This window comes from Lepidochelys kempii, chromosome 9 (assembly GCF_965140285.1).
Source record: "Lepidochelys kempii isolate rLepKem1 chromosome 9, rLepKem1.hap1, whole genome shotgun sequence".
NCBI lineage: Eukaryota > Metazoa > Chordata > Testudines > Cheloniidae > Lepidochelys > Lepidochelys kempii.
This window is the reverse complement of record NC_136388.1, coordinates 85,583,262-85,597,222: the sequence shown is the minus strand read 5'-3', so window position 1 is coordinate 85,597,222 and position 13,961 is coordinate 85,583,262. Positions and strand designations below refer to the sequence as shown.

General features: G+C 36.4%; 1 protein-coding gene across 5 annotated transcripts in view; it reads left to right on the top strand.

Moving 5' to 3' along the window:
* The window catches only part of LOC140917763 (phosphatidylinositol-binding clathrin assembly protein), a 45,195-nt gene that overhangs the window by 9,436 nt on the left and 21,798 nt on the right, over nucleotides 1–13,961 (top strand). For all 5 annotated transcript variants that reach the window (XM_073361251.2, XM_073361250.2, XM_073361249.2 and 2 more), the window contains exons 2-8: nucleotides 3,250–3,392; nucleotides 6,283–6,358; nucleotides 7,344–7,446; nucleotides 7,633–7,726; nucleotides 7,854–7,965; nucleotides 9,329–9,435; nucleotides 10,066–10,107. In XM_073361251.2, the coding sequence (XP_073217352.1) occupies nucleotides 3,250–3,392; nucleotides 6,283–6,358; nucleotides 7,344–7,446; nucleotides 7,633–7,726; nucleotides 7,854–7,965; nucleotides 9,329–9,435; nucleotides 10,066–10,107 (677 nt within the window). The remainder of the gene's footprint in view (nucleotides 1–3,249; nucleotides 3,393–6,282; nucleotides 6,359–7,343; nucleotides 7,447–7,632; nucleotides 7,727–7,853; nucleotides 7,966–9,328; nucleotides 9,436–10,065; nucleotides 10,108–13,961) is intronic.

Sequence of the window (13,961 nt, the reverse complement as noted above, 5' to 3'; positions counted from 1 at the left end):
TTAGAGACCCATCTATTCTGGAAGACGTCAGTTAATTTTTTAAAATCATGAAAACCGCAGTAGCTCTTTTAAAAAAGTATTTACCAGCTACCTAGTGGAAGATAACTAATGTTTCACAATTATAACTAGGCTAGAGCAGCAGGAGTTCAGCTAAAGGACAGCAGAATCTGGCTAATGTGTAACTAAGACAATTAATACCTTGAATTTAGAGATCTAAAAAAAAGTGAGCTACAGTAGTCACAGGTTTGTTTTTTGGTTACAACATATTGCATAGAAGAATAAACATAGCTGTGGAATTAATCTAATCTTAAATAATTACTCATTATTATTTGTACACTATAGTGTTTTTAAAATCTTATTAAAGCGACTTTTCCTGTCAAATTTAAGTTTAGAGAAAGCAAGTTTTTAGCCTGTAAAGCACACTGAATATTTCTATGAGCTCCCTTTTTATTAAATATTCCAGTAGAAAGATTTCTAAAAAAAACATTCCTCGATTGTCATCTAAAACAATACTACAGTGTCCGGATTGCAGGGTATGAGAACCTGAAAGTGGAATTGTCTAGAAAATGAATGTGTAAGACAAATTTTGGTAGATAGAATGATGTATAAATTCTAGTTCAGCCAGAACTTGGAAGCTAAGGGCTTAATCTCAGTTAAATCAACTCCCGCTGCCTTCATTGGGTCTAAGATTGTACCCTTGGTTTGATCATGTAAGATTCCTGAGTAGCCATAACTCAGTTTTGCTGTTAACTTTATTGGGTCTACGATTTCACTCCTAAGATCCCTGATCACATGAAAAGTACTATTGTATCCTTAGTCACCACTGTGATGAAAATGCATCCCAAGGTGATAGGTTTGCAGGATGCCTGACTTGTTCAAAAGTGTGGCTGGTTACTCACCATAGAAGGTTGGAAGGGACCTTGAGAGTTCATCTAGTCCAGCCACTGTGCTGAGGCAGGACCAAATATACCTAGACCACCCTTGACAGGTGTTTGGAGCTTTTTAATAACTGGTTAGACAGTGCTGCAGATTCCACAACCTCCCTTAGTAACCTACTCCAGAGCTTAATTATCCTTATAGTTAGAAAGTTTTTTTTGATATCTAACCTAAATCTCTCTTGCTGCAGATTAAGCCAATTACTTCTTGTCCTAGCTTTATTAGATGTGGAGAACAACTGATCACTCACTTCTTTATAACAGTCCTTTACATATTTCAAGACTTATAGGGTGCCCCCTCTCAGTCTTCTGTTCTCAGAACTATGCTTGTCCAGTCTTTTTAACGTTTCCTCGAGTCAGGTTTTTCTAAACACTTTATCACTTTTGTTGCTCTCCTCTGGCTTCTGTCCAGTTTGTCCACATCTTTCCTAAAGTTTGGTGCCCAGAACTGGACACAGTAGTCCAGGTGAGGTCTCACCAGTGCTGAATAGAGCAGGACAGTTGCCTCCTGTGTCTTACATGAGACTCCAGTTAAAAGACCCCAGAATATTAGCTTTTTTTTTTTTTTTTTTTGCAACTGCATCAGATTGTTGGCTCATTCAGTTGGTGATCCGCTGTGAACCGCCAAGACCCTCTCTAGAGTACTGCTTTCTAGCTAATTATTCCCCATTTTGTAGTTGGGCGTTTGTTTTTTCTCTCTTAAATGTAGTACTCTGCACTTATCTTAAATGAATTTCCTCTTGATGATTTCAGACCAATTCTCCAATTTGTCAAGGTCATTTTGAATTGTAACACTGTCCCCCAAAGTACTTGCAACCCTTCCAAGTTGGTGTCATCTACAGATTTTATAAGTATATTCTCCACTTCATTCTCCAAGTCATTAATGAAAATATTGAATAGCATTGGACCCAGGACATCCACCTATGCGACCACGTGGATACAGCCTCCCATTTTGACAGCAAACCATTCATAACCATTTGAGCACGGTTTTTCAACCAGTTGTGCACCCACCTGACAGTAATTTCATTTAAACCACATTTCACTAGTTTGCTTATGAAAGCATCATATGGGACCATGTCAAAAGCCTTACTAAATTGAATATATACTGTGTACTGTTTTCCCCCTGTCCACTGGGCCAGTAACCCTATCAAAGAAGAAATTTAGGTTGGTTTGTCATTTGTTCTTGACAAATCCATGTTGCCTTTTACTTATCATCCTGTCAGTGTTTACTAGAGAGAACTATAGCAGTTTTTATTCTTAGTATCTTACATTGGTATTGAGCTCCATTTCTGGAATAAAAGATAATGGATGCACATTTTAAAAGTTCCTAAGTACCATTGATTTTCATTTCATTATTATTGCCACTTGCTAGAAGATGGATTTTATTTTGTGTACCAAAGCATAAAGCTGTTATCTGAGTTTGAAGAACACAGATTAAGGCATTCAAGTAACTTTTATTGGGGAAGTAATGAAATAAGAAATACCATTGTGATGGCAAGTTATACAAATTTTTTATCGTATGCATAATGGACATGGGTATACAAGTGACGGAACACTTGAGGTATCACCATTTTTTAGTGGTCCAAGCATCTTTTGTTACATACATTGGTAGATTCCTATTTTCGAAGATTTAAAATCTCATAGGGGGGAACCCTAGGATTAAAGTTTGGATTTAATATAAATATTTTATAATGTCACCAGGAGGGGTGGGGGAATCTTGTGTTTTATTAAAAATCTGAGCTCACTAATACCTTTAATCATGTGGTTATTGCATGGTGTTCACTAGAGGGTGAAATTAAGATTGTGTGAGTGGCCCTAACTTTGTATTTCCATTTTTTTAAACTTATATTAACCTTAACTCTGAATTTGTAATGCTTGCTTTTGAGAATAATTGCAGCATCCCTATAATATATTTTACTCTATCTTAATATAGTTTTTGAATTGTCATATATGTAAGGATTTTTTCCTTTTTTCTATTCAAAACTTTTAGAGCACTTCTAAGCTAGTAAATTGATATCTACTTGAGTAGAGAAGCTTAGAATAAGGAATTCAGTTCCACATTTTAGTTTAGTTTTCATTTATTTTTCTGTAAAACTGCTATTAAGGAAATAAAGCAAGAGATGGCAGGCTGTTTGTGGTTTGCAACTCCAAAAGGAAATATAATTGTTAATGCATCGGGTTAAAGCTTTCAAATGGTATGGAGTCCTGTATAAAGCAGTTAACATTCATGTTACATGTTCAGCCTGTGAAACTTATTTCTGTCACATCTTTGAATGTCTAACTAAACATAATGCTTTGCATTTTTTAAATTTAGATCTAATCCAGTGCACAAATGAGATGAATGTGAATATTCCACAGCTGGCAGACACACTTTTTGAGAGGACTGTTAACAGTAGCTGGGTCGTAGTGTTCAAAGCTCTAATTACAACACACCACCTCATGATGTATGGAAATGAGGTAAGACTGATTACTTTGTGATAGTTATATTATGGGGGCATCTCTGAAAAAATCAGAATGCCATGAAGAAATAGTTGTGAGCTGTGAACTTCAAAATATATACACACACACACACACTTAATTTTTCTATCATTATTGGTTGTAAGTTACCTTTGTGATAGAAAATTAGTGAAGTGCTATTCATCACTCATTAGAAAGTCAGTTAATTGCAAACTACACTCAGTAGATATCTAAATCCATGTCATGCCTCTTTTCCATTAACTTTCCTTCCTAAACTACTATTGCCATTCATTTACCACCTATGTTTAGTTCAGTTTAAAAACAAAAGATCAGCAAAACTTATTTTAAAAACTTTGTGGTGTAGTAAGTGATCGGACAGATTTTCTTTCCCAGACCACAGTGTGACATTAGAAATTTCATCTTTAATTGTACACAATTTCTCAACCTTCCAACAAAGCCTAAACAGTCAACCTTTTATGTCAGATAATAGAGATGGTCATCTCAAATATCCAAGTGTGTGTCCCCATTCTTATTATAAGTTGTCTGTTGCGCATATGAATGCAGAATTGTGGCTGAGGCAAAGTATATCTGTAAGAAAGTTTTATCTTTTGCTTTAAATGTAAACGTTAAAGAACCACTGTGAAGGATGTGGACCTGATCTGCAAGGGGTCTGACCAGGGTCTTGAAATGGGCAGTGTATGACCGTGACTTTAGAGAGGCATGGTGGGTGCAGTAATATTTGTTGTTGGAAGAGAGAAACTTTCTGGCTTACACAGAGCTCCTCTTCTTCAGGTCATGGAATATTGACTGTATTGAATTAATTTATTATATGCATATGTTGGTTTAGTTATACTAGCCTGTTTGGAAATAGAGTAAGGGCAGACAGTGGCTCCAAATAAAACACCACCTGTAAACAATTCAGGACGTTAAGATCACTGTTGAGCTATTATCTGTGAAGATGCTACTTCCAGGTTACTGCCAAGTTACGCAGTTACTCAGCCAAGGCTGAAAAGGAACAGATCAAAAGGGTGATAAATAGTTCAAAACTTTCTCTCTGTCCATAGTGAGGGAGATTGTCATAAGGGAGCTGTTCACAAAGAACAGCCTGACACAGCCACAGACCCTGTGGGAGGGTCTGAAGCGTTAGGCCTTCCTATTTTATCTAAGATAGACATGCATATAGACTGTTCCATCGTTTTCAAATCTGTTTCCTCTTTGCTTTGCTGTATTCCTACTGTTAGGATAAAAACAGTGTGTATTAAAAAAGCTGCCTGGTTACTGTGTTAGTCACTGGTCACTGAAGCTGGGTGGGAAATACTTTTCCTCTTCTGTGATCATGTTTGAGATTTCTAAAACTTCCCTGTTCTGCATTGGGATGAAACCAAGATCTTTCAAAGTTTTTTTTGGTGGAAAAACAAGACACACACACCCCAGGATAGCTTGACACTGAGGGTATTCACCTGATTCAGATTAATGACTTGAACTTGGGTCTCCGACATCCCCGGTGAGTGCCCTTGCCACCAGGCTATAGAGTCTGTGTCTGTCTTTTGAAACTTAGTGTGTATAAAAAAATATTCATTGGGTCAGAGAGACAGACAGACAGACAGACAACCATCTCACCCCAGAATAGCAGCCTGGTGGTTAGGACAGTTAGGATGTGAGGGACTCAGGTTCAGGTCCTTGGTCCCTCACATTCTGGGGTGGGTTGTGTCTCTGGTTTTGACCAGATATGCCATACTGAACCTGAGAAACCTTTCCCTGTGGAAGTTTTGTTGAATCTGGTATGTTCCCAGGTAAAGTTTCAGTTTTGACAAATTGGACTCTTCAGACAAAAACCTGTTTTATTGAAAAATTCCCAACTAGGCCTACTGGTCACAGTTCCTGAAAGGCAGACTTACAGGTACCAAACTCGGGTGGGCCTTCGAAGTAGTCATTGTTGGTAGGCAACATGCTATAGCCCAAGACCCAGGGGGTTGCAGGATTCCACCCTGAGAGAAGTGAAGGCATGCAGCTTTAACCTGAGGGGGAGCTGCTCAAACTCGGTAGAGGTCAGAGGTGCAGTTAGCCCTGTAACTGTGGTGACAATATTTTTTTTTCCCTGAAAAGATAAGTTCTAATTTATCGTCTGAGTAGTAGGAAGACATGATTGTATGCATAATAATATGTATTGAAAGTGGCAGAGAAACTTAAATTGTTCATGAAGCAGTTTCCTTTTAAGTAACATAAGTCAAGCTATAGATTTAGTCTCCTCTTTCTTGTATCATCTTTTTAGCCAAATATTTGAGTAGTAGGAGGAGACTAACACTATAGACTTACTTAGAAGTAGTATAATGCCAGGTGAGTTAATTATTTCATTAATAACTATACAAATACTTGAACACTTCAGTGTCTCAGTGTTTTTATAAAGCTATGTTAAAGTAGAAAAAACATTTCCAAATAGTTTGTAAAAGTGTCTCTTTAACCATTACATAGAAGTTATAGAGTTGTACAGAAGAAACTTTTAGAGCACCTATAGTTTTTCTTCAATTTCCCTACTGTGAGCTACAGAATTAACAAAACTTTTTTACTTAAAGGCATGTAAGTAACACCCCTCCGTCCCTCCCTCCATGCTAATGTAGCTTCATTTGTGGACAGTGGAGTGCTTTTCTTCAGACTGAACAAATTTCCTCTGCCAAACACTCAGTTATGAAATTTAATGTATTTAATTCACATTAGTTTACTAAGTTTTGGTGAATTGTTTTTGTTGCGACTAATTCGTACATTGTAGATAATGGTAAACCTGCCTCTGAAATACCCGAGTTATGTGCAGTTGTGTTGTAATCTAATTCTTAAATGTATTACATTTGATGAAGAAAAAGTAATTTTCAAGAAATTTTTTCCCCTTCATCAGCGCTTTATCCAGTATCTTGCATCCCGAAATACATTGTTCAATCTAAACAACTACCTGGACAAAAGTGCCATGCAGGGTAAGAGTCTTTTTCTTTGTGAAAACTAAGTTGCAAACAGTAAAGTATTACCTTTTCAAGAGAAGGTTGGCAAAGCAACAAAATAAAAAAACAATTGTTCTGTTATGTAGTTTTTTGGGGGGGATTTTTTGCTTTAAGGCCTTAAATACATGTATTTTTCTAGCTCTGCATTAGTAGTGATTGTAAGTCATTGGCGTTTAACAGAAAATGATATATCCATGAAGGGGGTTTATTTTATATTATGCAGTGCAAAGGGATGACAGTAAGCAAAGGAGGCAGGGAAAATTATGGTATGGCTGAAAGTTACACAGGTGAGAACTAGAAATGTGGTTACAGTTACATGTCTTTTTAAAAAGCCATAACTTAACACATGAGCACTGGATTAATCTTTCATTTGGCTGCATTCCATAATGGAGGTGGGGGGTAATATTAATTCTCAAGCTTCATTAAATGGTCATTAGAACACTTCACTAGTGATTAATGAAAGACTTTCATGCAGATCTGTGAAAGGTGTTAGAGGTAGTTTGTGGGATGGCAAAAATATATATATTTAGTATTTTTTTTTTTTTTTTAGAGCATCCTTTTTTACAGTAGCTGGAGTTCAGTAGTTCCCATCTTTAGTCTTCAGCATTTGACTGATTCTGTTTCCAGTGAGCTGTACACTATAAGAATAAGAGTGCCTCATGGTTGCAAACGGTAGCCTCTCCTCCTGTTAGGTGAGGCATTAACAAAGTCCAGATAACTTCTGTGGAATTGTCATCACTTGGGAAGATGGTGGCAGCACTGTGCCTCAAGGCTGGTGCAAATAATGAAGAGAAAAATATGGAGGAAGGCTTTAGGGGCTCTGCAAGTGAACACTGCACACAATTTGTATAGTGAGAGAACTCAATGACACACATTACAGAATAGTACTGAAAAATGATTACAAAATAGATAGATGATACTCCTCTTTGAAATGTCTAACTAGTAAACATTTAATTTTCAGGCTATGATATGTCTACCTTCATTAGGCGATATAGCAAATACTTGAATGAAAAAGCACTTTCTTACAGACTTGTAGCAGTTGACTTCACCAAAATGAAAAGAGGGTAAGAAATATTCTCCTTTTGCTTTTCATTTCAGATCTAAGAGGTTAATAATAGTCATATATATGCTTGCCATAGAACTTTGCTGCCTTTTAAACTGTAGTTAAATACAGAGTACTAAACATATCAAGTCATCATATGTTCTAGGTCACGTGTACATATATAAATTTGCCATTTTACACATTGTAGGATAGATGGAGTGATGAGAACTATGAATACTGAAAAGCTTCTAAAAACCCTTCCAATTATTCAGAACCAGCTTGATGCACTCCTTGATTTTGATGTAAGCACATTCTAAGTTGTATTTCATTGTTAAAATACTTTATTTACTGGATATGGGAAGAAATTTATTGGTATTTTTCTCTCCACCAATACTTTTAATCTACTCTATCTCTTCACTTTCTACACAGGCAAATCCAAATGAATTAACCAATGGTGTAATAAATGCTGCCTTCATGCTTCTCTTTAAAGATTCCATTAGGCTTTTTGCAGCCTATAATGAGGGGATTATTAACCTATTAGGTATGTGGAACTGGTGTGTGTATGTGTGCATATGTTCTTGAATCTTTGGGGGAGACAGTCAGGGAGAAATAGAAATTTAAAGACAAATTGAGTCTGTTTAATAGCCTAACAAATTAAGGGCCAGATCCTGCTTCTGTTGAAGTCAGTGGTAATTTTTATCATTGGTGTCAGTGACAGCAGGATTGGCCTTAAAGGCATTGATATATAGGCCTTATTATTTTTCAAGTGTAAATCTGAGTTATTCTTGCCGATATTTCCATTTTAGAAATACCAGAAATGTGTCTTGAATGTTCCTCATAACCAGGTTAGAAAACAATTTAGCCTGTAAGTACACCGTAATGTATATGTGTGGGGTGGGGGGTTAAGGCTCTAAAGTAGGTTGGCCTGTACTGGGTTTACTGGGCCTACACGTTGAATATAGAGTGCACATTGTTGGGTTTCCTATGTTTTTGTTTTATCAACTTTAACTGGTGTTTATGGTCTTGTACAGATTGTAGAGTTCTACCTTGCTGAGTTCTTGGCTATGGTTAACATATGTCGGATATGGTTTTTAAGTGGATTGTGCCTTCAAGACTAACTATGGGGGAGGAAATTGAGAATCTTACACAAAGATAGTAAAGCAGTAAAAGAATTTATTTAATAATCTTTCGATTCAGCTTTCACTCTCCATTAAATCTGCCAGTGTCATTCATTTTATTGATGCATTAAAATCTACAAGTTTCAGAGTATGAAAAATAAAACTCAGTACTCAAAAGGCTGCAAATGCTATTCCTGTTTGACAGGTTTACCCATAAGGATTCTGTACATTAATATTGACAAGTTAGAGTTGGATACATGTGGAAGTTGAGTTTTCATCTTAAATGCCTCCTTCAGATTCTATGTTTCCATTTACAAACCACAAATGCGTAGTATTGAGATGTTGATGTGTAGTTTTAAAATGCTTTAAAATAGGTAATACTCATGGTGCATTTTTAATTTACTGAAGTCAGCTACTACATTACTAGTGGTTGAGTGCACCTCATGGACGGACTTTTTGCAAACATTTTTCTTCAAAATGAAGTCCTGCGTGGCTGACAAAGAATTTAAAAACAGATTAAACATTTTACATTCAGGCTGACTACAACTGTCCACCAAGTTATAACTTGCTGAAATCAACAAACTCATTGTAAATATGGAGACTATGGAGTAGTCCCAAACACATTACTCTTAAAAGTAACATGGCTTTCTATATTCGTTCATTTTAGGGAGAGGAGATATTATCTAAAGTTATTGTTTGCAGTGTTGTATCTTTTTAAATCTCTTGCATTAGTGTGAGAGGTTTTTTGTATCTTTTTTTTACAAATGTCCTTTTTTCACTCTTCAGAAAAGTATTTTGATATGAAGAAGAACCAGTGCAAAGAAGGTTTGGATATTTACAAAAAGTTCCTAGCCAGAATGACCAAATTGTCAGAATTCCTCAAAGTAGCAGAGGTAAATAAACTTACATGTATTAAAAGGGTGTAATTTAGCTATCTGTACTGGTACAATAGTCCCATCACAAACAGTCTAATGTTTGTGATTTGCTGTGCAAAATAAAAGTTCTGTAGGTTGCTGAATCTGAATGTCACTGAAATGCTTTTTTATATTGAGTGGTATTTTTAAGGCACCTTTCTTTGCCTAAAGACTGCTAACAATACAATAAACCTTTCTGTCTAAAGTGCTACTGAGAATCTTCTTTTACACATTGATTAGTACATGAAAATGATTGGGCTTGATGATGATTATAAATATTTATAAAGTATTCCTTTGATATTTCTGCTCAAAACAGAGCATAAATTCAAGCAAGCTGTTATTTCCAGCTCTTACAGTGAATCTTAGCATCTTTGCATGAAATAGTCCAAATAGAAATATGATTTGAGCTTGTTTGATATATACACTGAAATTCTAGCTTAGAACTAGTCTGTTAGAATTGGCATGAACCATGTACCAGTTCAGAAAGTTATACATGTCCCTTTTGATACCTTAGCTTCTGTGTAACATTCAGACCCCACAGTTTTTCTTTTCATTGCCGCTGCATGTAGTAATGTACTTTTTTTTTTCCCCCCTTTTTTGTGAACCCAGCAAGTTGGAATTGATCAGGGTGACATTCCAGATCTTACTCAGGTCAGTGTACATTTCATATTAATTTAACCCAGTTCTTTTGTCCTTTGTGTTTTAATGGTTAATGTGTATCATATTCATCCTGAGAATATATTCTCTTCCATATATTTATATATGGAAATATACATGTTCACTTTTTCCATAGATTAATACATGTACACAGTTCTTAAACAGTTCTGCAATTGTTTAAATAAGAGTTCTGTTTTAAAGCAGTGAAGTTTATCTGGCTTATACGGGTATTTTTACTAAAACACAGGTTTTTCCTTTGAATCCTTTGTGAATCTGTCTCTTAAGTACACATGCATACTGTGCCACATCTTGGGGGACGACGACACTCAACTCCATTCAAAAGGAGTACTAGTGGCACCTTAGAGACTAACCAATTTGTCTTTCTTTGTGAAAATTAGTCTCTAAGGTGCCACTAGTACTCCTTTTCTTTTTGCGAATACAGACTAACATGGCTGCTTCTCTGTAACTCCATTCAAGTTTCATTCAGAGTTACACAGCAGTACATACCTGTATCTTAAGCTTTGTTATTCAGCTATGGAAGCTTTTCCAAAGTCCACAAAGATGACAGTGTAGGTCTACTGATATTTATATTGGCACCAGCTATATGCTCAGCACTGTAAGATATGCGCACAAATAAAGTCCCTGTCCCAAACAACTTAAATGATGGGAGACACTGGGAAATCGGGTGGTGAGGATAATTTACAAGGCAGAATAAGCTAGGTTGATTCTAGGTGTCTTGATGAACTGGAGTAGGGACAGTACAGATGGAAACAATGTGTATAATCAGTTTAGAGGAACACTGACCATCCATATAAGAACACACAGTTTCATTTTATTATGGAAAGTGTTATTACAGCACCCAACTGTCTGTCTTTATGCCATTCATTGCTTTGTATAGTATACCTCCATCTGATCTTGTACTCATTGCTTTTACAAACTAAATAGGACTAGTCTCTAATCTTTCTTTGTGAAAATTTCCCACCCCTATGAATGTTGTTAATATTAATTACCCTTTTTGGGGACTTTGCTATTTCTTTGTTTGTAATAAAGAGACCAAATATGAATACAGTCACCAAGATGAAGATGTATAATCTGTGGGCACAGTAGATTATTTTCTGTATTACACTCTGTTCACTTCTTAATACCCTACTATCTTAAGGAGTATCTTTAGCTTGTCATTGCATGTTCAAAGCATATTTTCAGTGGATTTTCAGCAATATGCTGAAATCCCTTTAATAAAGTTTAAGACTAAAAATCTATTGACTGAATAGTTTGTTCCGTGCAGTACTTGTATCTTGTAATTGTCAACACTGAGTTTTCTTTGCCATCATTTGTTCAGTTAACTTGTATTGTTAGTTTATTCTAGTGTTCTTCAAAGTCTTCCCTAGTCTTGACTAACCCAAATAAATTGTCATAATCTAATTTTGTTCCCTTACCACTTTCCCCCTCCTCTAGATTAACTCCTTCAAAAACTGATGAGTAAAGTATTGGCCAAACTTAACCTTTAAAAAGGTCAGCTACTGTTAAATCATACATGTTTCTAGTATTTTTCTTAGTAGTTCACTTACTTTAGAACTCTCAAGTGACTACCATATAGTCCCAGTGAGATATTGCAGTTTTCTTGTGTGCTTTAGCACCTCGTATCGCTGATACCTTTGCCTCTGACAGCGTTACACCTTTATTCCCTAGTGAATTCATGGACTCTCTAATAGAACTCCATCGTACATTTTTGAGTCATTTTTAGCTATTTGTTTACATGGCCTTTAAGCTTTGTTAGTACCAAACTTTCAAAACATAGCCTCCATTTTTACTCATTCAGTTTTGCTGTCCAAATTTAGATCACTTAAATCCTTCATTTGAGGGTACTGTTATGTTTAAGTAATCTAAATTACTTGTACCAAGAAAAATGGTGATCTAGTTAGGCTGAGATAAAATTTTGGCCTTTAATCTACATTTTACCCACTGAAGTTCTGCTCTACCACTTTTTGATATTTTGTGTCTTTGTCTCCAATTCTTATACCTGCTGTTTGACCATGTTGTTCTTACTCTTTCTTGTTCTGAGATAGGCACCCCGGGTATCTTTTCCCAGCAATGTCCATAAGAAACTTTTAACCATTTATATTTTGGAAGCTGAACTCGACCGTTATTACTTTTCTAGTAAATCTTATTGCCTCCCTGATCTGCAATAACATTTCAATTTTATCCTCATTTATCTGTTTGGGAGGCAGGAATCCTACCCCCATATGTTCTGTGTTGTGGTCACCTGTACTCATAATTTTCTTTTGATAGTCTAAATAGAATATTTTATTCTGTCCCTTTCTCCCCTCTTCCCCCACATCTCTACACCTTTCACTTTGGCTAAAACACCACTCTGGCAGAAAATTGGGTTTTCTTCTTCCAGTATATTTTGGAAATGCCAGATGTCTTGGTTGTTTCCCAGTACCAGATATTCCAACTCTCACATTTTGCTTTAGGCTACTTCCACAGGTATATTGTAGATTTTATTTGTAATGGATGTATTCCTCTCTCTTCGCTGAAATTTAAGGATTGCTACTCCTACCCCACCCCACCATGTACCCATCATTGTCTTAGCCCTACTGTGAGACAGTTTCATATGTGCATCTGTTGTCCCAAAGAGAATAGTTCAATTGTATGTTCCTCAGCACTTGCCTGCTTTTCCAAAACTTAGTTTTAACCAATTGTATGTTCATTCTCAGTGTGTCCTTTCTAGTACAAAACGATAGCAGGAAGAATACTTTTAACCTTGCTACCATTTCAGCAAGGCTTTTTTCCATGATTGTATTATACGGTTCTACCAGATTTTCAATATTACTTTTTTGCCACGTTAACCTTAGCTGTCCTGTATCAAAATGATCCATCACTGTAGGTGATTCCTTCTAAAAGACTGTCATAATGAATTGTGATATCAAATAGTCTAACACCTTGTAGGTGTTTGCACTTGCTTATGTTTCTGATGCTCAAATCCCCTACCACCAGTATGTGTGTTTAGCATGTCTGGTAGACTTCCAGAGGGACATCTGTAGGGGGTGTGGGTTTCATCTGTTTTTCTTAGAAGGGCATCTTCCATTGTGAGGGTGGCGGGAATTTGTGGGAGGAGGGGGAGGATGCTATACAACTGCTAATTTCTATTTAGAGAATCCGATACTAACATGGTATTAGGTCAAAAGAGAACAGCAGCACACCTACCAGTAAACAGGCAGAAGGAAAATCAAACAAAGCAGTTACAAGAAGACTTTCTTTACAAAGTATTTCTATGGAAATCCTGTCCTGTAGGTAAACCTGCCTTTAAAAATCATGTTCAGGCAACATGAGTAAAACCTGCTTTCCATGATGAATATAGATTGTATTAACACCATTTTAGAAATCTGGATTTCTTGAAATAGTTTATGCTTATGCTCAAATAAATTTTAGTCTCTAAGGTGCCACAAGTACTCCTTTTCTTTTTGCAGCTACAGACCAACACGGCTGCTACTCTGAAACTTGAAATAGTTTATTTCTCTTTGCCTGGTCTAAGTGGACCATCAGAAACATGTTCTGTCTATCTTCTGTACCAGTCTAGACACTTGTTAGTTCCTCTCAACGATTTATTGGTATATACTTCATAGGCAGCTGTGGAAGTGGCCATCAAATCTCTAGAGACCAAAGATGAGGACTTGTAACTGGCCAAGAAACCCCCATTTCTGGACTTGCTCTCTTGTTTATGAGAGTCTATGTCTATTATAATCCGGTCAATATATGGAACTGTGGCTGCATTGACAGTAGAGAGTCCTACAGGTAAAACAGTGGAGAGAAAATGCTCTCTCCAAAGCCAGACTAGCAGCCCTGCC